The sequence below is a fragment of the Leucopleurus acutus genome, assembly GCF_964270905.1.
Source record: "Leucopleurus acutus genome assembly, chromosome: 7".
In the NCBI taxonomy this organism is placed as follows: domain Eukaryota; kingdom Metazoa; phylum Chordata; class Mammalia; order Artiodactyla; family Delphinidae; genus Leucopleurus; species Leucopleurus acutus.
In genome coordinates this window covers 89,388,436-89,414,948 of record NC_139150.1, presented here as the reverse complement: position 1 = coordinate 89,414,948, position 26,513 = coordinate 89,388,436, and the positions used below count along the sequence as shown (strand labels likewise).

At 48.0% G+C, this 26,513-nt stretch overlaps 1 protein-coding gene across 1 annotated transcript in view; it reads left to right on the top strand.

The window, feature by feature from the left end:
• WNK2 (WNK lysine deficient protein kinase 2) overlaps positions 1-26,513 on the top strand; it is a gene marked incomplete at its 3' end in the record, with an annotated part of 156,928 nt that overhangs the window by 55,620 nt on the left and 74,795 nt on the right. Inside the window, exons 8-19 of the mRNA XM_082842583.1 lie at positions 2,308-2,590; positions 5,931-6,133; positions 8,645-8,800; positions 9,208-9,399; positions 10,878-11,432; positions 13,936-14,229; positions 14,783-14,832; positions 15,637-15,805; positions 15,892-16,008; positions 16,393-16,563; positions 16,834-16,879; positions 17,394-17,513. Of these exons, the coding sequence (XP_082698709.1) occupies positions 2,308-2,590; positions 5,931-6,133; positions 8,645-8,800; positions 9,208-9,399; positions 10,878-11,432; positions 13,936-14,229; positions 14,783-14,832; positions 15,637-15,805; positions 15,892-16,008; positions 16,393-16,563; positions 16,834-16,879; positions 17,394-17,513 (2,356 nt within the window). The remainder of the gene's footprint in view (positions 1-2,307; positions 2,591-5,930; positions 6,134-8,644; positions 8,801-9,207; positions 9,400-10,877; positions 11,433-13,935; positions 14,230-14,782; positions 14,833-15,636; positions 15,806-15,891; positions 16,009-16,392; positions 16,564-16,833; positions 16,880-17,393; positions 17,514-26,513) is intronic.

Below are 26,513 nucleotides of genomic sequence, written 5' to 3'. Positions count from 1 at the left end.
GGAAAATGGGTCATGGGCAGAAAATAGAAATGGCAGGCAAATATGTCTGTGGGATGCTTTCTTTCCAGCGGCCTCTGGTCAGGTCAGCCACGTGGGGGTGGCACTGAGGGTGGGTGCTGAACCCTGGCTCAGCCTCTTCAGCAAGTCCTGGCCACGTGCCCAGCCCTGCTCACACCTCCCCGTCCTGGTCTGAGCCTGGCGGGGGCCTCAGGGTGGATGTCTGCAGGATTTCAGCACAGTTCATTCTGTCAAATGGAGTTGTCTTCTGAAATGAGTCTTTTGAAATAATCACAAACTTACAGAAAAGTTGCAAATGTGGAACAGAACTGTTCAAGGTGACTTCTTTTGGCCAGACCCATGCCTGTTTCCCACAGACAGGGACTTTCCTAACAGCCACCTCGGCTGTCAGAACTGGGAGAGCAACCCAGCCCCACCCAGGGTCCGAGTTGTCCAGTGATGCCTTCATGGCAAGAGCGCAGATCAGGGCCGCTCACCACGGTCAGCCCACTGAGGACACTCCCTGAGATCACGTGGTTGAGGGTTTCTGCCAGGGGTGTCCATGTGCAGTTATAATTAATAACTATTTTGTGGGGAGGTACCTTGAAACTACGTAAATATTCCCTTTTCACCAGGCTTGCCGTTTATTTATATCTGTGTGCACTCACAGTTTCTCTTTTATTCAGTAGGTTGTATGCTCCATTGGTGAGTTACCTATCGCTGCCAACAAATTACCCCAAACACAGGCCTGTACACACTTATGGTCTTGCGCAGTCTCCGAGGTCAGGTATCCGGGAGTAGTCCAGCAGGTGCTTCTGGCTCAGGGCCCCTCATGAGGTGTAGCCAGTGTGTCTGCCAGGGCTGACTGGGGCCGAGGGTTTGTGTCTGCTTGCTCACCTGACTGGCGGCGGGACACTCAGTTCCCAGCCAGGTGGGACATTCGAAGGGCAGCTCATGACATGGCCTCATGGGAGCAGGTGATCCACAGGAGGGAGAGAGACAGAGACACAGAGGGAGAGACAGAGACAGAGACAGAGGGAGGCACACAGAGAGACAGAGGCTGAGAGATAGGTTGAGAGACAGAGAGACAGAGGCTGCATGTATGTGGCCCCCCTTCGTGTACCCTCACACTGGCAGCAGACCCATCACTTCTGCCACCACAGATCACTTTCATTTCTCCTGTGTGCATTTGTAGACACGTCCTTCAAACCATCATACATCACTGTTTATTTTGGTGCTCAGAATGCCCCAGATTCAGCCAGTGGGAGGCCCTGGGTGCTAGCTTCCATGTTGTCCTGCATGTCTGTCATTTTCTGAGCATGTCCTTGATTTCAGGCACAGTGAGATGTCCAGCTCCCCTCGCCCTTTCCCTGCAAGCCTGAACCCACTCTCACAGCGGCCAAGCTCCGGTCGTTGGCCTGGGCCCACTCAGTTCAGAAGCACATGCTACACCATAAATGTACACTCTCACATCTACATCTGGCGTATTTATGTGTGTTGTACTTTGAAAACCGTGAGTTCACATGATGCCAGCGCCCCAAGGTTTGTTCTCTGGTTTTCTCCTATTTCACATGGGGAATCCCGCAGTGACGGTGAGGAGCCTGGCTTCCGCCGTTCTGTGGTTTTGCCATAAATATTCTCAGAGAGCACTCTGATGTTTCCTGGAGATCCTTGCTTCATTTACAAACGCTCTCAAATGCTCCGTTGGGAAAATTGGGTTCAGAATTTTGCTAGGCATGGGTACACACCTTTCTGGTCTCTTGTTACTAAATGTGCCTCCTTCCCCCAGCCTCTGTGACTTCTCAGAGAATATCCAGGACAGCACTGAGGACTGGTTGAGGCTACTTGTTCCTGTCCCTGAGCGCACAGAGGCAGCCAGGACCTCTTTCCCGCCCTCGGCCAGCCTGAGCAAGGGGCTCCATGAAAGCCCTGCGGCCCAGCCAGTGAGGGGCTACTCTGAGGTTTGGCCCTGCCAGAGGCAGATGAGGTTCTTCCCTTCCCCCTCACACATCCAGCCCATGGTTACGAGCATCTGCTGTGTTGCCGCCGACCAGGAGCCGGGTCAGTGTAGGTTTAGATGGTCACTCTCCCTGTGGATCTGCAGTCGATGGCGGGAGGATATTTACTTATGGGATGACGAGAGTGTCCACGAGCGGAGCGAGCTTGGTGATGGGGGTGAGGGACCCGAGGAGGGGACTTTGGGCAGAGACCCCACGAGCAGGAGGCGGCGGTGCCTACGGCAGGGTTGCCTGGTAGTGGGGCATGTGGGTGGGGCCGATCCCAGTCATGACACGGTGATTTCCTTTGCAGATTGAGTCAGGATTTTTCCATGAGAGCGATGTGAAGATTGTGGCCAAGTCCATCCGTGACCGCGTGGCATTGATCCAGTGGCGGCGGAAGAGGATCTGGCCAGCGCTGCAGCCCCAGGAGCAGCGGGACCCCGGCAGCCCTGACAAGGCCAGGGGCCCACCCACACCCCTGCAGGTCCAGGTGACCTACCACTCTCAGGCTGGGCCGCCAGAGCTGGAGGAGCCCGAGGCCGACCAGCACCTCCTCACCCCTGCGCTGCCGGCCAGCGCCACCTCCCTGGCCTGTGAGTGCTGCCCTCCCCAGGGCCCCCCTGCCCTGCCGCCCTCCTCTTAGCCCACCCCGCGGGTATGAATGATTGGTGTGGGCAAACATTCTTCCAGGGAGGGCACTGGAAGCATCCCCACGTTGCAAAGAGATCTGTTCCCAGAGGGGTTTAAGTCTCCCTGAAGTCCAGCTTCTCAGGACAGGTGGGGGACAAATATCCAGGGAGACCCAGAACCTCCTGCGCCCCCCGAGCCAGCAGGGATAGAGCTTGTTTAGTTCAGCTACTTATCCCGTCTGGAATATATCAGTCCCCGCCTCACAGGGAACCTGAGGGCTGGACCTCAGGCCTGGAGTCGCTGACCAGTGGAGGCGTCTGTGCCACATGCTGTGGTCCTGGGGCTGCCAGCGGCTGCAGCCTCTAGTCATGCCGTGGTCTTGGTTGTGACTTTCGCTGTTCGGATTATCCGTCCCCAAGGTTATCTCCCTTCTGGTACTGAACCCTTGAGACCTTTAGTGTGTTTCCCAGAGAGTGTCACTGATGGATTGGTGGGAGTCACTTTGTAGCTGGCTTCATCTCAGACCACTGGAATGAAGAATCCTGTGTCTTCTCCATGTCTAAGTGGAAGTCCTCAGTATCCTAAAAATTTAGCCGTGAGCTGAGGATGGGGGATGTAGCCTTTTCTGTCTGTTCTGTGAATAAGCATGGAGAGCTGAGCCACCTGCCCAAGCCACTATTTCAGGTTGTTTGTGTGGAAAGACCAAAATAGTCTGTGTAATCTATTTAATAGTTACATCCTTTCTTTATCAGTAAAATAGCTAAACATTCTTCAAAGCAGGCTGTTTGAATTCAAACCATCGGCTGGCTGGCCATCACTTTGAGATAGGTTGCCTACTGTTTACTTCTCTCCTACCTGCTCAAGTTTGCTTTGGAGAACAGAATCGCTACATCATCACTCCATTTTCTGATAAACCGAAAAATTAGTTCAAGAGCATAAAGTTTTTGCAGGAAAAGGCTTTCCACGCCTGACATACCACTACACACTCTGAAAACATAATTTTTAGTTGAAAAATTTCTAGGACAGGAATTAAGAAATCTCCTTTTGTTGAACGTTGAACAGATACAGTCTGTGACCTAGAAAATGCTCTGCTGTGGTAAGATGTTGTGACACAGGCTCGACCCGTTGCATAGATGTGAATCAACAGATGAGTTTAGGGTGGGCGTTCTGTCTGCAAACAGATCCCCTTCCTGACTGACTAAGAATGAGTGTGCTTCACGTAGTGGCCATACTTCTCAAAAACAGTTTTACCTATTTACCGTAATTTCTCTAAAGTAGACTATATTTAGTCACATTTTATAAAATTCAGAAAATCCAAGAGGGCATACAGCAGAAGCCAGTTAATTTTCCTCCCTGGAGGTCACTGATGTTTTAAGTCTTTTAACTTTAACTTCCAGAGATAATAACTTCCAGACGTAACCTATACCTGCAGTCTACCACACACACGCTCAACAGGCATATGCATACATACATACATGTGTGCACGTAGAATATACCCACACAAGTGCATGTGCACAGGCGCATGGGCACACGTGCACACACGTGGGCACCCCTGTGTCTCCCTCTAATCTGTAACCCACAGCACCCTGCGCATGCTCTTCTGCACCTTGCAGTGGGTCAGAACAGAAAGCCATCCCTCTGGCCGCAGTGCCTGGGGCCGGCTGGACCACACTGTGCTTCATAAAGATGAACTAATGTAGACGCAAGCAGCACACACATCACTGGAGGGGACCTGGTCTTAGATAACAAGATGGGCACACACACACTTTCATATATTGGAAGGTGCAGCAAATATCATATGTTTTGACTCCCCACTCTGTTTTCTGTTAGCTGCCCACCAGCTAACCAGATCAGCCTCAAGCCTGGCCAGCATCTGTGACTGTGAGAACACAGTTTGTCAATAGGTTAAAAGTGATTTTTAAAAATAATTTTTATTATACAAATAAACACATTCACTTTAAAAATATAAAGTGTCACATATATGGTTAGAGTCACTGTACCTGAAATTGGTCTGTACACTCTCTCTCATGCACTCACCTCTCTGTCTTTGTCTCGTGTGCCCACACTCTGTCTCTCATGTGCACATGCTCTCTGTCTCTGTCTCTAAGTAGCAATGACTACCAGCCACCTCATCAAAACTCAGAGCCACTTGTTAAATTGGTTTTGCACAATCAGACCTCACCATTCTTAAGTCTTCCTGGGTCAAAATAAGTTCTGATCAGCTCTTGGGAAAAATTATTTTTTTGCAAAGCCAACAAGAGTCCTCTTTTACTTTATTTGTTTAAATTACAAATGGACACGATGCCAACACTAAAAGGTGCCCCATAGAAATAGCTTGGTGTTCATAGGTGACAAATCCTAATGTTTATGTAGCTTTTGGAACCTGGAGGCAGTAAAACAAAAGTGCCACTTCAAACAGGTTTTTGTTTTTCACTCTTGACTGACATGACCATGCAGGCGCCCTGTCTTCCCAGGTGTCTTCCCAGGCTTGGTGAGACCAGCCTGTGGGCCGTGGCAGTCTTGTCTGTGCCCCCATGTGCAGGCAGCTCCTTCCACCCAGGCTGGGTTTGATGGCCAATCTGGGCTGATCTTGGGTGAGGCTGGCCTCTTGGGGGGCTGCCTTGGGCCGTGGAATCTCTGGGTCCCCCTTTTATGGCCTCTCTGTGGGGCAGGCACCTTGTCCGCCCCATTTTCCAACCACATTACACCTGGGCCTGTGAAGCGAGGGGCTAGATTTGGACCCAGGTCTTCCTACTTCAGGCTCTTTGCTGTGGTGAGTGGAGGTGGTCAGGGTCCTGAGACCTCCCTCTCCCGCTATAAAACTCAGGTGGTAGTTCTTTCCTCCGCATGACTGTAGCTTTTCCTAACTTGGACGTTCCATCTGGTGCCTTTGAAGAGCTGAAAGTGCTCACTTTCAAGGCCAGGTCAGGTGCCAGATGAGGTCCCTATCTGTAAGCTGGTGGAAGTTGTCCTGCCTACAGAGGGTGGTGCAAGGTACCCACCTGGGATCCATGGTGGCCCATGGTGAACACCAACAGATGTCACGCAGTGTGTGGGCAGGCTGCCAGGGCCATTGCTGGGTGGTACAATTGCAGCCCCCTGTACCGTTCTTTAGTTGATTTTTTTTAATGACACACATTTATTATGTATGTGATCTGGAAATGTAACCAAGTCTTTGTTTTACAGAAGAAAACACGAGGACAAGCTATCCCATGTTTGCGTTCCCTGAGACTTGCTGGAGTGCTGTGGGGGTGATGTTTGGGGGTGCCCGCTTTGAGCTGTGCTTTTGTCCTCCTTCCCCAGCGGACAGCACGTTTGACAGTGGCCAGGGCTCCACGGTGTATTCGGACTCGCAGAGCAGCCAGCAGAGCGTTGTGCTGGGCTCGCTGGTGGATGGAGTGCAGCCCCCCGCCCAGTGTGTGTGCAGCCCCCCTGTGAGCGTGAGTGACGGGCCTGTCCTGCCACATAGCCTGCCCTCACTGGGGGCCTACCAGCAGCCTGCCGTGGTGAGTCAGCCCACCCCTTCTGGCCAGAGTTCCTGTCCACATGGACTAGAGTCTGTGATGGTCCATCTAGTTGGTGCTGGCCTGTTGTCAGTTCCCAGCCATGCAAAAGCAGGCCCGTGGGAGGTCCATCCTTGCCAGTAACTGCAGGGCTGCAGGCTGGAGCAGCCTATGGTGTACCCTCGAAGACCTGCCAGATGAGAAAATACTGGAAACAGAGCCCAGTGACACCCAGTGCTTGCAAAGCTGTGATAAACCTGGCAAGGTCCCGCCCTGTGACTGACGCTGGGCCTGAAAAGTTACTTCTGACTGTTGCAAAGGTGACAGAAAAGCATCATTTATAGTAATGAAGCCTTTGATTTTGTCTCAGTGTCTAGCTTCACTGAGGGAGTGTTAAGTATCTCCTGGCATTTCTCCACCACATATTATGCAGCCGTTAAAAGTTAGAGGTATGGAAACGACCAAATCACGGGAAGCATTTTCAGTGATGTTTGAGAAGTAGGATTGAAAGGGCCTCATGCTTCTTTATGCCTGTGGAATAATTTGTTAGATGAGGTGGAAATTGCTAGATGAGGGAGTCACATTTAGCATTTGTTTTTTTATTTTGATTTTTTTTAATGTTAAAGAAAGCAAAACAATTGCTGGCTTCCCAGTCCCAAATGGTCAGTCCCAGGGAAGTTGCCCTTGAGCCAGGCTGTGGAGAGGGGTCCAGAGAGAGATTTAGATGCCCGTCAGGCCCAGAAGTGGTCAGGGCCAGTGCCCCTGCCCGAAGAGCGTCTCCTGCCTCACGTTACAGTGGCTCCCAACATGCTCTCACATGTGCTCTCACTCCACGCTCTCACGTGTGCTTTCAATCACGCACTCTCACACTGTGGCTGCCTTTTGGGGCTGCTGAGTGCCGGGCCCCAGCCTTTCTGGCCACCTCTGTCTCTCTTCCCTCCCCTCCTGACTGCTCAGGCTCAGAAAGTCCCTTTGGAAAAGCAGTTGAAGCATTTGCCTCTGCTGACTGGAACCCAGTATTCATTTGCAGTTTGACTCGTTTCACAAAATTAAGTGAAATATGATTTTAGAGCAGGAAGAGTCCATTTATGAGAAGGCCACCTGCTTCTCAGAGCAGTGGTTCTCGGCTTTAGGTCACCCATGCTAGGGCTGAGCCAGAACCTTCCACCGGCCCTCATCCCCTCTAGGGCAGGGTCATACTTTCCCTGGCCCCCCAGTGTGCTCTCCACCCAGGTCCCTGCAGCACTGCCCCTGTCCTAGTTTTGGCTCACAGGCCGGGATGCCCGTGCACAGGTAGGTCGAGGGCCTGGCCAGGATGCACCCAAAATTGGCTGGAGTGTTCTCTCCCATCTTTTGCCTATTTATGCAAAAACACCTTGGACAGAAGGGGTCCCCAGGGTGCACTGAGGGCTCCTGGGGAGGGTTGCCATGGTGATTTGCCCCTGGGACCCAGGGAAGAAGTGGCACAGACGGTGGAGTCAGGAGTACAAGCGCTCCTCTGAGGCCTCCAGGCTGCCTGAGCTCCTGACTCCTGCTGGGCTAGGGATTGCGGCTCTAGGAACATGTGCACAGGTGACTCATTCTGCCCTGTGGCTTCAAGTGAACGCAAAGGAGAGGTTCCATTCTACCCCATGCTGCTTTTCATAAAGCGTTTACTGCAGAAGATGAAATGAGTGATAATGGTTTTGGAAATCACGTGTTTCATCTAGAAAACAAGTGAGAGAACTTTCTGATGTCGATGTGCTCTCACCTTCAGAAGTCATCTCTGTGTTTTTTTCCATAGCTCTCACCTGCTTCTCACATCCCCACTATTTTGAAGTAAATCCTAGACAGAAAGATGTTTTGCCCCAAGATATTTCAGTCTATATCTCTTCAGGATCAAGACTCTGAAAACAAAACCCAGTACCATTATTGCACCTAAAAATGAACAAGTTAGCAGCTGTTCTTAATAGCATCAAACATCCACTACTCAGATTTCTGACTCTTTCCTAGTCCATGTCTATGCTGTGCTTGGCGGTGAGGGCTCACGTCTGTGGCCTTGTTTCTTTTCTGATGGGTGAGTCATGGGAGACTCGCAGTTCTTCAGGGCACCCCTCTCTCCAGCTCTGTCCCACGTTTTATTCCCACGTTTCCATATTCTGTTTGTGAATATATCCACATGTACACATTTTATATTGTCCTATAAACAAGACACGTATGCCTTTTTATCTTTCCCTCATTTAATGTCATAACAAGCGTTTTCCAGGGTTCCACAAATCTCTTTTAATGATCTTTTCTCACAGCATGATATTCTGTGGAGCTGAAGTTCTAGGCCATTCCCTGGTTGGGAGGTGTGGCTGTTCTTGGTTTAGGGACCTCCACACCTTACTTCTGCTGCATCATGTTCCTCGGAAAGGGTCCCTGGCAGGATGGCAGGCACGGGGAGTGAGAGATGGGTCCCTGGAGATGGTGAGTGTGTGCTTGGCAGGGCTCCTTAGGACAGCTCCTGAGTGTGGCTCTGGGTGCTTTTTGCAGCCTGGCCTGTCGGTGGCCTCCATCCCGCCCCCCGCCCGCCCTCTGCTCCCACAGCAGCCTTTCCCGGAGCCGGCCATGAGCTTCGCCCCTGGGCTGCCGCCGCCCAGTGCCCCTGTGCCGACAGGCCCAGGCCAGCCCACACCCCCCGCCCACCAGGTGAGTGCTGGCTGCCCCTCTTTATGGGTACCATGGGTGCCTCGGTCTCCCCAGGCCCTGCCCATCCGTATTGAACGGCCTGAGCCCAGTGTCTGTGAGCCTCCTGGCAGGTCCAGGCCCCCTATACGCCTTCTCTGCAGTTCTCCAGGGCCCAGGGTGGAGATGGGAGTGGGGGTGGGTCTCTTGTGTCTGTGGAGTTCAGGGTTCCGCAGCACTCAGAAGGCCCCCGTTGCACGCAATGGTCCTCCCAGATCTGTGTGTCCCGGGCTCCAGCCTGGGTGTTTGAACATGTGTGTGGGTATGTGCATGTGTGCATGTGTGTGAGTTGATTTTTTTCTGTTGTGTCTAAGTACATAGGTGTATCTCAGGAGGGCACTGGTCTAAGAGAAGCCCCTCTCTCTTTCTAGCCTCCTCACCTGACCCAGCCGGTACCCCTGCCACAGGTCCTGGCCCCACAGCCTGTGGGCCCTCTCCAGCCGGTGCCCCCCAACCTGCCTCCATACCTGGCTCCAACCTCCCAGGTGGTGGCCCCTGCTCAGCTGAAGCCCCTCCAGATGCCTCCGGCGCCCCTGCAGCCACTTGCTCAAGTCCCTCCACAGGTACCTGTCTGTCCCCTGCCCTACAGCCTCACCTTCTCCCCCAGTCTGGTTGGCTGTTCCTTGTCCTCAGGGCACATGGGTCCCTCAAGAGAGAGACACTCCCTGATGACAGGGCGGCTGGGCTGCCGTGCCCTCCTGCCTTTGACTTCTGCCCCAGATGCATCTAGGATGGGGAAAGGTTTAGTCCAGAGTCAGACCAGAAGCCAGGATGGGGCTGTGAGCACGTAGCTGTAGTCACCGTCCTCCACAGAGCTACTCGAGGCTGTGCTGACCGTGGATTCTTGCGAGTCCAGGGGACAGCCGAGCAGCTTGCCAACTACAAAGAAGAGTTGACTGTAGAAGTGACTTCTGATGCCCGTCTTCGGGGGAGCATCACGAGACCAGTATCACTTGATAGCACGTGGTTGATGCTTGGGTGCTGTCACTCAGGCTAATGCTGTCAGTGGTCATGCATGTTTCCAGTGAACCTTGATCACGGGACGGCTTTCGTTTCATGGATCTCATTATAGTGTGTTGGCAGAGCTAGGATGGGAAGTGAAGCTGTGAGCGTTCCTGCGGTTTATAGGCACCACCCAGAAGGTTCTTTCATGTCCGCAGTTGCCTGTCACCAGCCTTGTCCTCATTACTCCTGCATTGGAGTCACTTTCATCATCTAGTTAACCCACCACCTTGCTTCCGGTGGTCGGGGCATTCAGTTGCTTTTCAAGTACACAGAGGTCAGTTGGCATATGTTCGCTGTCTTATAATTACACAAAGGCACATATTATGCAATGCTCGTGTGCCCGCAACCAGAAAAGCTTTATTTTAGAGAGAACTGTCAGAGAATCTGCTGAAATGTTTGAAGTGCTAGGTCCACGAGATGTCTGCAGGATGGACGAGCAGACACTGAAGGTTCCAGAGCTCTGCTGTTGTGAGATGCTGCTCTCTCCCAGGATGCATGGCACAGGGGCATTCGGCCAGCAAGGAGGGGCTGGAAGATATGCTTTTCTTGAGATAACCTGTTGAAGAATTTGGTCTCAGTGTGAATTTATACAGATTGGAGGGAATCAGGCAAAGTAATTTCAGATGTTTGGGGCCAGTCCGGTAGCTCTGGCAGTCCTGGTCTTTCTGAATGAGAACATGCCAAAGCTGTGAATCTGATGGTCACTGTTATAACCCCTGATGTCCTTGCAGTCACCTAGCAGTAGCCTCAGCGTGGCCCAGCCTGAGCCCCTTTGAGGTGGTGCTGAAGGCGGGGCTGTCTTGCAGGTCATGTCTGCACCCCACACCCTTCTGAGGCCTCCTGCCTTTCCTTCTGTTTGATGGTATCATACACTTGGTTCCATTTAAATTGGGTTTGTTTTTGTTCCCTTCCATAGAAGCTACACAAAAGTGTGTTGGGGCAGAAGCTGTGGGTGACGTGGACCCTCTCACCCAGTGCAGATGTGCTGCAGACACGGCCAAGTCTTGGTGGGGCTGACATGCTTGTTCTCTTTCAGATGCCTCCACTTCCTGTTGTCCCCCCCATCGCTCCACTGGCCACAGTCGACAGCCTCCCTGCAGCCCTTCCTGACCTGCCAGCCACCAGTGGGCCCGCCGTGCCTCCCCCCTCTCAGTATTTCTCTCCGGCTGTCATCTTGCCAAGCCTCCCACTCAGTGCCACCACTGCTCCCCTGCCCACGTCACCGGCCCTGCCTCTGCAGACAGTCAAGCTGCCCCACCCTGCAGGGGCACCACTGGCCGTCCCATGCCAGACCATCGTGCCAAACGTGGCGGCCACTGCTACTGGCATCCCTCTGCTGGCTGTGGCTCCACAGGGTGTGGCTGCCCTGTCCATTCACCCCACTGCGGCCCAGCTCCCTGCCCAGCCTGTGTACCCGGCGGCCTTTCCGCAGATGGTGCCCAGCGACGTCCCGCCTTCTCCCCTCCATGCAGCGCAGAACGTGCGGGCTGCCCCTCCCCACCCGGCACCCCCCGTGCTGCCACAACCCCACAAGCCAAGTGTTGCCCGCCTTGCCGAGCAGGCTGCTCCGGCCGCCAGTGCTGGGAGTCAGGTAACCCACCTGCTGGCCAGGGCCCACTCTCTAGGCACTGGGAGACCCCTTAGCACACGAGGAGTTTATGGACCTCTGCTCCTTCTCAGCACCTTGACCCCGGTAGCAGAGTGGGAATGGACAAGCAGGCAGCTCTGTCCCATGGCTGCAGCGTCTCATCCAGCATGGGGGGTGTCTGCTGCCTCCTCTCGCCTCCCAGCACGTGTTAGGAGCCTTGGGGATTGGGGTGGCTAGAAGCTCCACTCTTGGTTCCTTCCCAAGTGTCAGTAGCAGCTGCTTGTGGTGGGGGGCTCCTGGCACCGGCCACTGGGCATTGTGGCACCTGCCTTCACCTGGATAGGGTTGGCAGTCTCGGTGCAGCTGTGTCAGCCGCTCCGTGGATGCTGGAGAGGCTCACGCTGCCTGTCTTGTTGCCTGTCAAAGTAAAGTAGGCGGGTAACCCCCATCTCAGCAACTGGGAAATGAGGCAGATGGGGTTCTGACGGGATCTGTTGGTTGTGGACTGGGCAATGCTGGGTGTACATGGGTTATTGGTTCCAAGGCAGTCATGGCAGACAAGGATGATGTCTCAGAATCAGGTGGGGACCATGGGCAGCTTGTTGGGCTGACAGTGAAGGGATACAGGGACACGTACCTGCTGGCTGGGTGGACCTCCCCGTGGCTCCACGCACCTGCGCAGCCCATGCGTGTTTTGGAGCTCCAGGGCAGTTATCCACCCTCACGTGAGGAGAGGAGCTGGCGTGGGGCTCTCTCTCACCTTGTGGGGGGCTCTCACCTCGGGGAGGCTCTCATCTGGGCATCCCCCCACCTAGGGAGCCTCTTACTTGGGAGCCCTCCCACCTCAGGGCCTCTTACCTGGGCGCCCTCCCACCTGGCCCCACCCTGGCTCTAAGCCTCAACAGCTTTGTGCCTGTTGGGCGTGTCCTTTGCCGTTTGAGCTCAGGCTCCTGCCCTTTTGATTTGGTCACGAAGATTCATCCTGGAAGTGTGCTAAGGGGCCAGGGGTCCCCCTAGCTCGTTTTGTACTGAATCCATTCTAGAGTAAGGCACTATGTCCTAAGTATGCACAGATTCTCCTGGATGTTTCTGTCCACAGGGTGTGGCTGCCCTGTCCATTCACCCCACGGTGGCCCAGCTCCCTGCCCAGCCTGCGGCCTTTCCACAGATGGTGCGGCAGAAGGGATTTGTACTCGGAGAAGGAAGGGACGATTTTCATTGACCAATAGGCTGGTGTTTGTTTGAAAACCAGTGTGAGGAGGTGCATCAGTCCAGTGCCTTGACTGAGCAGGCACCTCCCTGGTCTGTTACTTGGAGTAACACTGACTCGGGTCAGGGCTATTTGGGGAAAGCCAAGGGCCGAGTGGAGGCCTGGGGGTCTGTGGTGTCATTGCTGGGCCCGTGCCTGACGCCACATGCTGGCCTGGCACACTGTTGGCACTGGGTTGTTGGCTCAGCCAGTGGCTGGAGAAGGTGCTGGGTGCTTAGAGGTCACTGGCCAGGCCTGGTGGCCTCTCTGTGGTCCGACTGGCAGAGGGTCTGGAGTTTATTGATGAGCTTGTCTGGCCGCCCAGAGGCTTCCCTGTGCTGAGGGAAGAGACTCCCCTGAATGCACCAGCTGGGGTGTCTTTCCAGGAGAGAGGGCTCCTCGGCTAGGCTGTGGCTTTCGCATCTTACCCCACCTACCACGTGTCTTATTGGTCTCATACCAGCAGGCCCGGTGGCGGGTCATTCCCATTCCCAACCTCAACCCCGAACTGGAGCCCTTAGCCTGTTTTAGCCTTCCCCCATGAGAGCTTTTCAAGAGGGAACAGTAGGGAATCTGGTCCAGCTCCTGAGTCACCCCATGGAAGGCATAGGTCCACAGTCCCTCTTGCCATGGCTGGGATTGGAATGCAGGATTTGTTTGTTTGTTTGTTTTTTGCGGTACGCGGGCCTCTCACTGTTGTGGCCTCTCCCGTTGCGGAGCACAGGCTCCAGATGCGCAGGCTCAGCGGCCATAGCTCACAGGCCCAGCCGCTCTGCGGCATGTGGGATCTTCCCGGACTGGGGCACGAACCCACGTCCCCTGCATCGGCAGGCAGACTCTCAACCACTGCGCCACCAGGGAAGCCCCGGAATGCAGGTTTTGACCTGACAGGAGGCTTGGATGGAGTAGCGTGGTGGCCTGGCCCTGTAGGGTGGTGGCACGGAGCCCAGACAGGTGCTAAGTGTATGCCATACTTACAGCTTCTCAGCCTGACTCAGCTAGAAGTTCCGAGATGAAGTGCAGTTTTAGGTTTGATTTTATACAGATGGGGACATGAGAGTGTCCGTTCTTGTTTGTTTCATGAAATCTGCATACAAACATTCCTGGATTTGTCTGTGGGGTGTGGGTGGATGGAGAGGAATGTCTGCATTTCCTGCTCACCTGCCTGGATGGTGGAAGTGTCTGCTTTGGTCCGGGACCCTCAGGAAATGCCATGGCCCGCACCCCAATTTGCATCCCTGTCCTCTGTGCCCCCAGATCCTGCTTGGCCACCCGCCTCCATATGCCGTGGATGTCACCACCCAGGTCCCCACAGTGCCCGCGCCTGCTGCCGTTCTCTCCCCACCTCTGCCAGAAGTGCTGCCGCCTACTGCCCCTGAGCTCCTGCCTCAGCTCCCCGGCTCCCTGGCCCCCACAGTGATGGCGGCTGCCCAGAGCTTGCCTGTCCAGACCACTGCGCTCCTGCCACCTGCTAACCTGCCACTGCCCAGCGGGCCTGGGGTCACTGGTCCCTGCCCCGCCGTTCAGCTGACAGTGGAGCTGCCCCCGGAGGTGTGTGGCCCTCCCCTTGGGGCTCAGCCCCCATTCCGTCACCCTGATCCCAGCACCACGGCAGCCCTCCTGTGCCGTGACCTTGGGTCTCAGCCCTAGAAGTCGGGGATGCCCTTGGGAAGGTAGAAGCATGTGCTCAGGGACACCATGGGCGCTGTTCTTATCTTCCTCTGCTGTCCCTGGATGTCACACTTTCTTTAATGACACATCCAGCTGGAGACTGTGATTTTTACACATGGATTCAGAGTGCTTTTCTTTGGAGGCGATGGGAAGGCCTGTGACAATTCTTCCTGGGCCATGTGCTCCCTCATGGGGATGATCAAAGTGGGTTAGCGTGTTTGGAAAGGGGGTGGCCCCAGCTTTTAGAAATCTGCTTGGCTCCAAGCGTTAACATAAAACCCCTCACTCCTGCCACCCTGCGTGGTTTGCTTGCTGCAGTCAGGAGGAGGCGGGTGGCGGGCTGGGCTGTGGAGGTAGGGAGACAGCAGACTGATGCGTCTGTGTCGCGGGGGAATGGATGTGACCTGTCCTCCTTTCCATGGTTTTATTTCAGGAGCAGGCCTCGCAGGACAAGCAGCCAAGCCTCCCTCAGAGCTGTGAGAGGTAATGGCATACTTTGCCCTCATGTGTCAGGGCTTCTAACAATGTCGCTCATTTCCAAGTCTGACGTGGTGGAGCTGCAGGTAGCTCCTCTGGGGTCTTTGTCAGTGCTTGTTGAAATTTGGTAGTCAGATACTCCCAGTTGTGTTCTGGGTCCTTGTGCTGGTCTGCAATGCCGAGGACCTTCTAGAAGGGAGAGGCTGCGGACAGAGAGTCAGCAGGTCTGGGGACCGTGGGGAGGCCTGGAGGGCAGGGCAGAGTCCAGCCCACATCCTGGGTCTCCCAGCACCTCAGGCACGGAGAATGTTGCATTTGGGGAGGGAACTGGTTACAGGAAGTGACCCTGTGTCCCACCCTTCGGGTAATGCCAGCACCAAACTTGGTGTTCCGCAAAGTCTCCTCAAATCCTACAACAGCTGCATCTGGTTGGCGTGTTCCCCTTGCTGTTGAACAGATGGGGGAACCGAGGCACGGGGGAGGATTGTGTCTTAATCCTGACATTTACTGTAAGCCGAATAAGCCTGATTCACAGGCCAGGAGCTGAGAGGACTTAGGTCCTGGGTCAGAAAGGCCATGTGTTCTCTACGACTCCCAACACTGCCTGGGACAGATGTTACAGGGGGAGAAGGGCAGCGGGCTCAGGGGTCTCTCTCCTGGGCATGGCCGGCTTTAGACTCTCTAGGTTTTCCAGGTGAGCACACCCAGACAGTAAAGCTTCTGGCTGTTTCCCGAAAAGCCAAGTTTCCACGTGAGGCAGGCTTGCAGGCCCTTCCCTTGGGTACTGTAACATTCTTGGTTTTTGTGTAGCTACGGAGGTTCTGACGTCACTTCTGGAAGAGAGATGAGTGACAGCTGTGAAGGTGCATTTGGTGGGGGGAAGCTGGAAGGCAAGGCCTCTCGGAAACATCACCGCAGGTCCACGCGTGCACGTTCCCGCCAGGAGAGAGCCAGCCGGCCCCGGCTGACCATCCTGAATGTGAGTAGCCAGGCAGAACGGGCCGGCAAGACGGGGCTGGCTAGGCACAGTCTCCTCCCTGGTCTCACTGCCTGAGTGTCCTGTAGGTGTGCAACACGGGTGACAAGATGGTGGAGTGCCAGCTGGAGACACACAACCACAAGATGGTGACGTTCAAGTTCGACCTGGATGGGGATGCACCTGACGAGATTGCTACCTACATGGTGAGGCTAGGTGTCCTGCCTGGTCAGATGAGTCAGTGGCCCTTCCCCTGGGACTGTGAGGCTGTCTCCCTGTGTCCTATGGGCGCATGCCTGCCAACCCCACTGAGGAGAATATTGGTTGCCAGCCTTACCTGTCCTCCCGCCTCTGCAGGTGGCTGCCTCTTGTGGGCAGCACTGGCCCATCACCTGGAGGGCCTGCTTCTCAAGCTGTGGCGTCTCTTGCTGAACCGTGCAGCCCTGATGTTGGGAACTGGGCTCCCTGGCTGTGTCTCCCCTCTTGGGCTTAGTCCAGAGTAGAAGTCAAGCAAATCAATCAGTGAAGACCCAGTGTGGCCAGTAGCCCGAGGTACATCCCCACCAGCAGGGTTGCATGTGCTGTTGCAGGTAGAGCACGACTTCATCCTGCAGGCTGAGCGGGAGACATTCATTGAGCAGATGAAGGACGTCATGGACAAGGCAGAGGACATGCTCAGTGAGGACACGGATGTGGACCGTGGCTCTGATCCTGGGGTGAGCCCGCCGCACCTCAGCACCTGTGGCCTGGGTTCTGGGGAGGTAAGTCCCAGGTAAGAGGTCCCAGGAGGGTCTGGGCCTGCTTATCCCCCAGCTCCAGGCTCTGTGAGTACAACACTGTGATGTCGCCTGCTGGAGGAGCCTGTAGGCCATGCAGTGTTGGGTGAGGTGGCTGGGAGGGTGGGCGCCTTCAGTTCAGTTAGAAATGTCCGAGCTCTTGAGGCCCCTCAGATGATTTGAGGCAGTGCTGTGCTCTGAAGGAAGTTCTTGTTCCACGCAGTCTGCTGAGTTCTGATCCTTTACCTCCTTCAGGAGAGTCGCCAACCCCAAGCGAATGCCCCGGTGTATCAGCAAAATGGTATGTCTCCTTTCAAGGCTACACCTGCCAATCAGACATGCATTTGGAGGAGGCATATCTGTCATTGTCCCTTCTCTGCCTTCCAGCAGGCATTTGATAAGAGCCCCACAATGAGCATATTGTAAGGGGTTTTGACTACCACACAGGGGGGGAGTGCTGGAGTGTGTGGTGAGCATGCCCCCATGGGGGGACAGCTGCCCTGTCTGAGAAGCCATATCTGGCCTGGGTTGGGATGGAGCATTGTGTGGACTCACTGCTGTCTGCTGGTCCCCCAGCCAGCATTACCCCTTCAGTGATGCACCACAGGTGTCCTGGGACATAAGCCTGTGCTGGGGGGACTTGTGAGAGCCTCTGCCAGTGAGGACCCCCTGAGTGGGTTGCACATCCTCCCCACTGGTGTGAGAGGAGTTCCCCAAATCCCCATACGGCAGGTCTGGTGCTGGTGGGGAGGGGTCACGCCAGCCTTGGGAGAAACCTGCTCACTCTCACCAGCTGTTTTTGCCCTGCCTCTTAGTCCTTCACACTGGGAAGAGGTGGTTTATCATCTGTCCAGTGGCTGAGCATCCAGCAGCAGAGGCCCCCGAATCTTCACCCCCACTTCCTCTGAGCTCCCTGCAGCCAGACACCAGCCAAGGTATGAGCAGCCAGAACCCCTCAAATCTTCCTCCTTGATAATTAGGTGTGCCTCCTGTGTATTGCTCCACATCACCTCATTGTCCTCAGCCTGGCTTTACCTGTGCTCATGTTTTGCCAGCAGGTGCTGTGTGCCCAGCAAAGTGCAAGGGCCTCACCCTGCACTGTTGCCCCAAAATGCAGAGCAGTCTGTGGGGCTGTGTCCTTGTCTGTATCCCTGTCCTAGTTTTCCACCAAATGAGCCAAGTCAAGGTGGCACTTAGGCTTGGGCCTGCCAGTTACCTTCACAGTGCAGGTGAGGCACATGGGCTGCCCAGGTGTGTGCTGAAAGGGCTCTGCGCTTGCCCTTTCTTACCACTATTGTGGGAAGAAGTCTCAAGGAAAATCAGAAAACATTTTGATATGAACAAGAATGAAAATACAACATATTAAAATATGTGGGATGCAGCTAAAACAGTAATTAAAGGGAAATTTATAGCACTAAATGATTAGAGGAAGAAAGAGATCTCAAATCAGTATCCCAAGCTTTCATTTTGAGAAATTAGGAAAACTAGAACAAAATCCAAAGCAAGCAGAAGGAAGGAAATAAAGAGCAGAAATCAATGAAATTTGAGACAAAAACAATAATAAAAACAATGAAACCAAAAACTGATTCTTTGAAAAGAATTAATAAAATGATTAACTTCTTGTAAGACTGACAAAGAAAAAGACACAAAATACCAATATCAGGAATAAAAAAGGAGACCACTACAGATCTTGCGTAAAAGGATACTAGTCATGGAATACTATGAACAAACCTGCACACATAAATTTGACAACTTAGATGAAACAGACTAATTCTGAAAGCCACAAACTACTAAAACTCATCCAAGGTGGAATAGATAACCTGAATACTCCTAATAACAAGATTGAATTTGCATCAAAAAATCTCCCAAAGGAGTTTTCTAGGCCCAGATAGTTTCACTGGTGAATTCTATCAAACATTTAATAAAGGAAATAACACCAATTCTATACAGTCTCATCCAGAAAATGGAAGAGGAAGGAACACTTCTCAAATAATTTTATGAAGCCAGCGTCACCCTTATATCAAAACCACACAAAGGCAGTACAAAAAAAGAGTGACAGATGCTAATCTTTCAAGGATATAGAGGGGGAACAAAACACTCAATAACATATCAAAAAGTCAAATCTAGAAATTTATAAAAAAAAGTAATATGCCATAACAAAGTGGAGTATATCCTGGGAAGGCAATATTCAAAAATCAATTAATTCACCATATAATGTCAATGGGAATTTCCTTTCTCTACAAAGGGAAAGATACATGATCATATCAGTTGATACAGAAAAAGTATTTGACAAAATACAGCATCCATTTATGATAAAAATGCTCAGCAAACTAGCGATAAAAGGGAACATCCTCAACCTGATAAAGGACATCTACAGAAAACTGACAGCTAGCATCATATTTAGTGGTGAAAAGCTAAATGTGTTTTCCCAGAGATTGGGATCAAGGCATAGATGTCCACTCTCTCTATTCCTATTCAACATCACACTAGAAGTCTTAGATTCCAGATGGGCAAGAAACAGAAATAAAAGGCATGTGGATTGAAAAGGAAGAAATAAAACTGTCTCTGCAGCTAATATGATTTTATGTGGAAAAAATCACAAGCATTCTTAACAACAAACAACTCTTAGAACAAGTAAGAGAGTTTAGCAAGATCACAGGATATATAATCAACAACAAAAATAACTATTTCTATGCTGACAGTGAACAATTAAAAACTAAAATTTTGAAAGAATACTATTTACAGTGGCTCAAAAAAAAAGATAATAGCTATAAATGTAAAAAAACATATACAGAATCTGTATGGTGAAAACTATAAAATATTGATGAAATGGATTAGAGATGACCTAAATAAATGGAGAAACATTCTATGTTTATGGATTGGAAGACTCAACATAGTAAAAATGTCAGTTCTTCCCAAAGTGATATATAGATTTAATGCAATACCAATAAAAATTCAAACAGGATCATTTTTGCAGATATAGGCACTCTGACTCTAAAATTTATATGGAAGTACAAAGGTAATTTAAATAGCTAAAGCATCACACTACTCGGTATTAAGGCTTATTTTAATGTTACAGTAATCCAGAAAGCTCAGTATTGGCAAAGGGATTGGCACACAGATAAGTGGAAAAGAATAGAAAGCCCAGAAATAGATCCATAGAAATGCGGCCATTTGATTTTTTGGCAAAGATGCAAAAGCAATTCTATGTAGAAAGGATAGTCTTTTCAATAAATGGTGTTGGACTAGTTGCTTATACATATGCAGTAATTGAACCTTGACCTAGGCCTGACATCTTATATAATAATTAACTCAAATTTCATTGTATATCCAAATATAAAATGTAAAAGTATAACTTTTAGAAAAAAACATTGGAGAAAAACTTTTGTGACCTGAGCCAGGGAGTCGTTAGATCTAACACCAAAAGCATACATAACCCATAAAAGAAGAAAATGGATAAATCAGACATCATCAAAATAAAAGTCTTTTGCTCTGTGAAAACCACTGTTAAGAGAATGAAAAGACAATCTGCAGACTGGGAGAAAATAATTGCAAATTACATATTCAGCATAGTATTTGTTCCTGAAATATATAAAGAATTCTCAAAACTCATCAGTAAGGAAACAAAGAACTCAACTAAACAATGGACAATGGACTTGAATAGACACTTCCTTAAAGAGAACATAAGGATAGCAGTTAGGCACATAAAAAAAAATTAATGTCATTGACTACCAGGGAAATGCAAATAAAAGCCATAGTGAAGGATCACCACGCACTTGTGAGAATGGCTAAGCTAACAATACTAAGTTTTGGTGTGGATATGGAGCAACTGGATCTCTCATGTTAGTGGGAATGCAAAATGGTATAGCTATTCTGGAAAATAGTTGGGCATTTTAAAAATAAAAGATATACTTAGTATATGACAACAATTTCAATCCTCAGTATTTATCCAGGAGAAATAAAAAATCATGTTCAGTAAACACATATATAAGTGGTTATAGCAGTTCAGTTGCCTAATTGCCCAAACTGGAAACAACCCAAATATCCTGCAGTGGGTGAATGGAAAAACAAACTATGGTGCTTTGAAAAAGAAACAACTATTGACACATGCAACAGTATGAGTGAACCCCAAAGGCTTACTGAGTGAAAGAAGCCAGTCTCAAAAGGCTACATACTGTATAATCCCATTTATAATGACATTCTCAAAAAAACTATAGAGAGAGAACAGATCAGTGTTTGCAAGGAGTCAGAGGTAGGGGGAGAATGTGAGTATAAAGGGATAAACCAATCACATTGTTTTGGGGTGACTGAATTGTTCTGTATTGATTATGGTAATAATTCTATGGATATATGGTGCTAAAGTTCTCAGAACTCTACACCTAAAGAAAAACTCCATTTTACTGTATGATAATTTAAAAAGGGAAAAAAATATATATATGTTAAATATATATGTTGATAATGAGGCAAGATAGCATGAAAGGAAGGCAGCAGCAACAACAGACAATAAAAGAGACCCTCAGACTTCTACTTTAGGCCAAGATGGATAATAGGCACTGGATTTATTTTCCCTCAAAACAACTAAAAAGCATGCAAAATATATGAAAGAATGTATTTTAAGACTTTGAACATAAGGCAGTGAAGGACATTGATCCCTGAAAAAATCTATGATCATTTCAGCTGACGGCACTGAGAACGTTTTCACATCCCAGAGCATGGAGGGAGGGACCCAGGTAGAGCTCAGCGGACTACCTGTGGTGAGGAGACTGACCTGAGAGTCTGAGAAAGTCCGAGGGCAAGGGTTGGCTGGGTAGAGTTCTGGAGAGGAGAGAGCAGCACAAAGAGAAAAGTCTGTGGATTGACAGAGGATTCCCCTCGATTATTTTGCAGAGTAATGTATGTGAGGAAACTAGTCAATGCCAGGAAATGAAGCACCCCAAAGGATTAGAGGGAATGGTACTAAAGCTCATATGGACCAGAATGTCTGTTCCTACCAGTTAGCTGGAAGGACTTATAATTCAAGGGACATTGGGTAGAGTACTGAAAAGGGCCTTGCCTCAGTTGTGGGGAATAATTAGCCCTAGACTTAAGAACAGGATCTGAAAATATCAAGCCACAGTAGCTTAACTGCATCCCACAACAAAGAATGTTTCTAGGAATACAAATTCATACAGCACCCAAGAAGGCAAATTTTACATTGTCTGGTATCCAATCAAAATTACCAGGCAGGACAATATGAGAAAAATTCCTCATTCTAATGAACCCATAGCTGACACAGTTGTAAGAATTAGCAGACAAGCACATTAATACAGTTACTACAACTGTATTCCATATGTCCAAAAAACTATAGGAAATAGGAAATAAATGTAATTTACCTTATTGATAAATCAGGAAAGACAATTCATAAGATTATCTCAATAAATGCAGAAAAGGAATTTCACAAAATTCAACAGCTATAAACATCCTTAGCAAACTCTATATGGACTATATAGGGTTAAACCTGATAAGGTATATGTAAGACCTGTGCAGTGAGAACTACAAAACAATGTGGGTGGAAACCAAAGAAGACCTAAAGAAGTACCCTATTCATGGGTCAGAAGACACAGTATTGTTACAGAGTTAATTCTTTCTCAGTTAATCAATAAATTTTATGCAGCTGCCGCAAGAATCCCAGAAGTTTTTTTCTAGCAATTGAAAAGCCAACCCTATGAAAATGTAAAAGCCATTGGAATTTGGAAATGAGAGAAGTAGATTGGAATGCTAACACTAGCTGATTTCAGGAATTATTATAAAACCATAGTGATCAAGACTGTGTGGTATTGGTATAAATACAGATAAATAGATCAATGGAATAAAATAGAGTCCAGAAATAGACCCAAACACATAGAGACACTTAATTTTTTATAAACATTTCAAAGAACATTCAGTGAAGAGAGGACAGTCTTTTCAGTCTTAGGACTATTGATCATTCATATGTGAAAAATGAATATCCATACTTAACACTATATACAAAAATCAACTCAAAATGGAATGTAAACCTAAATGTAAAACTGAAAACAATGAAACTTATAGTAGGATACACAGGAGAATGTTTGTGTGACCTTGGGTTAGATAGAGATTTCTTAGATATAGCACCAAAGCATGATCTGCAAAAGAAAAAAATTGGTAAATGAATCAAATTCAAAATGTCTCCTCTTTGAGAAACAGCAAGGGAATGAAAAGAGAAACCAGAGACTAGGTGAAAATATTTGTTAACCATATATGCAATAAAGGACTTGTGTCCAGATAATATGAGGAACTCTCAAAATGCAGTGAGAAGAAAATAAACAAGCTAACAAAAATATTTGAACAGACACTTCACCTAAGATTTGTGGGTGCCAAATAAGTATATGAAAAGGTAATTATTCAGTAAGAAACTGCAAATTAAAATCGCCAGAGGATACCACTACACACCTATTAAAATAGCTAAAATTTAAAAGACCAAGTGTTGCTGAGGATGTGGGGGAATTGAAACTCTTATACACTGTATAAAATGGAAAACAGCTGGAGAACCTTGGAAAACAATTTGGTAATGTCTTTTAAAAATAAACATACAAGTGCCATAGGATCTAGTTATTCTGCTCCTTGGTACGTATCCAGGAGAAATGAAAGCAGATGTCCATACAAACACTTACACAGCATGTTCATAGCAGCTTTATTTATAATAGCCGGAACGTAGCAATAGCTCACATGAACAGAAAAACATATTGTGATTTATGCATACCGTATAACACTACTCTGCAATAAAAAGGAATGAACAACTGACATTCATTATAGTATGGGTGATTCTCAGAATACGTCAGTGAAAGATGCCAAACAAAAAAATAATGCATGCTACATGATTGCATTTATGTAAAAGGCTAGAAAATACAGACTAATTTATAGGGATGGAAAACAGACGAGTGGTTGTCTGGGAGTGAGGTTGTGGTAGGAAAGGAAGGGAGGTATAGATTACAAGGTTCATGAAGAAATAGTTGGGAGAATGATGGACATGTACTTTATATTGATGGTGGTGAAAGTTTTGCTTATATGCCTGTGTCAATACTTACAAACTCTACACTATAAATATGTACAATTCATTGCATGTCAATTATACTTCAACATAGTGGTTAAAAACCAAACAACAGTTACAAAGAAAGCTAACTCTCAGGGGCTCCAGATAGTGGAGTTACCGGACAGATAACTGCTTACTTAGTGTTAAAATAAATAAATGACTAGAGTGAAACTTTTGGCAGAGAATTGTAAAGTATACCAAAAAAACCAAACCAAAAAATTCACCCTTCAAAAACAAACTCAAATGGAAATTCTGGAGCTGAAAGTTACAGTAGTTAAGATTAAGACCTCACTGGATAGTTTGTACACTGCTGGAGAGAGAATTAGCAAACTGAAAGGTAACTTAAAAGAAAATACTTAAAGTAGAATAATGATATCAAAACTGATGAAAAACAAAAGAGGAGCTAAGGAATGTAGGGGTTACTATGAGATAGTTAAACATATATAATTGGAGTCCCAGAAAGTAGAAGAATGAGACAAAATCAAGTTTTAGGAGGTAATGCAGAGAATTGAAAGGCATTAAGACACAAATTCAAGAAGCCCTCCAAACTCTGAGAGAAAAACTACACTTGTATATATTATAGTTAAAGTACTGAATACCAAAGGCAGACCAAAGAATTTAAAGGATGCTAGAGGAAAGAGCAGGTACTGATTTGGACAGCTCCCATCTCACTAGATACAGTGTTTGCCAGTAGACCAAGGAATACTGCTATCCTCAAAGTGCTAAAGAAAATAAGCATAAACCTTGAATCTCTACCTGGTGGTATCGTCCTACATAATATGAAATGAAGACTAAAGGGATTTATCACCTGCATATTTCAAACAAAGATATACTGGGGGGATATTTTTAGGCAAAACAACAGTGACCCCAGATGGAAGGTCAGAAATACAGGAAGGAGTAAAAGTAATGGAATTATAAACACATTGGCAGGTCTAAAGGAATGTCGGCTGTATAAAAACATAATGTCTTATGAGATTTGAAATATATTTGTTGTGTTAAAATACATGAAAATAAGGGCATATTTATCAGGGGGAGGGAATTGTACTCATAGGGCTCCTGGGTTCTTGCACTGTAGGGGAAGAGGGTCGAAATCAAGAATGTATATTGTAGTCTATAGAATACCCTTGTAAGAGTTGTAAAATAGTAGATAACTTTCACGCTCATGGGGAATGGGTGGATGGGGGAGAATTTTTACAAAACAAAAGGCAAAGAAGGAGAGAGAAAAAGCAACATTGAACATGATGAAAATATAGAAAGTCATTAGTAAGATGGTAGTTTTAACCCCAACAAATGAGTAATTAAATTAAATGTAAATGAAATAAATATCAAAGGTTGTCAAAATGTGAGAGAACAAACCAATAACAAACTAAGGCCTAAGACTACAAAAGGTGAAGAGTAAAGAGCATGCTAATACTAACCTAAAGAAAGCTAGAATAGATCTTTTCTTTTTCTTCTTTTTTTTTTTTTTTTTTTTTTTTGCTGCCCTGTGTGGCATGTGGGATCTTAGTTCCCCGACCAGAGATCGAACCCGTGCCCCTTGCAGTGGAAGTGCAGAGTCTTAACCACTGGACCACCAGGGAAGTCCCATAGAGTAGATCTTTTTATATCAGACAAATAGACTTTAAGACAAAAAAGTAATGGTGAAAGATTCAGCTTTCCAGGAAGATCAAGTAATTCCATATTTGCATGTCTTTTAATAACACAGCCTCAAAATATATAAAGCAAAAATTAACACAACTAAATGAAAAAATAGAGTAATCTATAATCATCATGGGAGTTTTAACTTTTAGAATGGGAAGACAAAAACCAATAAGGATATAAAGGATTTCAGCAATAGAATTAGCAGTCTTGTTCTATATGTAGGACACCCAACAGCTGAAGAATGCACATTTTTTCAAGTCCACAAAGAATATTTTAAAATTAGCCATATGCAAGACACAAAGGAAATCTCAAATTAAAAAGGATCAAAATTATTCAATGCATGTTCTCTAACTACAGTTGGCAGTAAGCTAGAATTTGAAAACAAGAAGATACCTAAAGTCTCCACATGTATGACAGTTAAGAATTACATCTATAATATCTCATGAAGCAAAGAAGAAATTATAGTGGAAATTGAGAAAATATGCTGAATTATAATGATATGAAAATCATGCAAATGAAAATATTACTTATCAAAACATGTGGGTTGCAGCTAAATCTATATTTTGCAGAAACTTTGCTGCCTCAAATGTCCATACTAGAAAGGCAACAAGGCTAAAAATCGACAATCAAAGTATATCCACTGTAAAAAGTTAGAAAGAGAAGAGAAAATTGAATGCAATTAAAAGGAAGAAATAAAACAGATAAATGCCTGAATTAATGAAATATAAAATAAATATACAGTAGAGTGTCAACAAAGCTTAAAGCTGGTTCTTTGAAGTGGCAAATAAAATTGGTGAGCCCCTGGTGATACTGACTGCAGGAAAGAGAGAAGGCACAATCAATATCAGGAATGAAAAAGAGGGACATTGCTACAATCTGACAAACATTAAGAAAAAGATAAGAGTACATTCTGTATAACTCTATGCCAATAAATATGAAAACTGGTATGGATGTTGTCCTGGAGAAATATAAGAAGAAAGAGAGAATCTGAAAAGTGCTATAAACATTAAAAAGTTGAATCAGTAATTAAAAACCTTCTCACATTTATGCTTTGTTGCGGCAAGATTGCTGGAACAGCTCAGTGTATAGACTTCCAGATTCAAGTATAGTCAGGAAAGAGAGTTCTCCCTTTTCAGAAGGATTCAGAAATTCTGGGCCTAACTCCACAATGCAGAACTAGGAATAATATCTGTCTCTAAAGTAG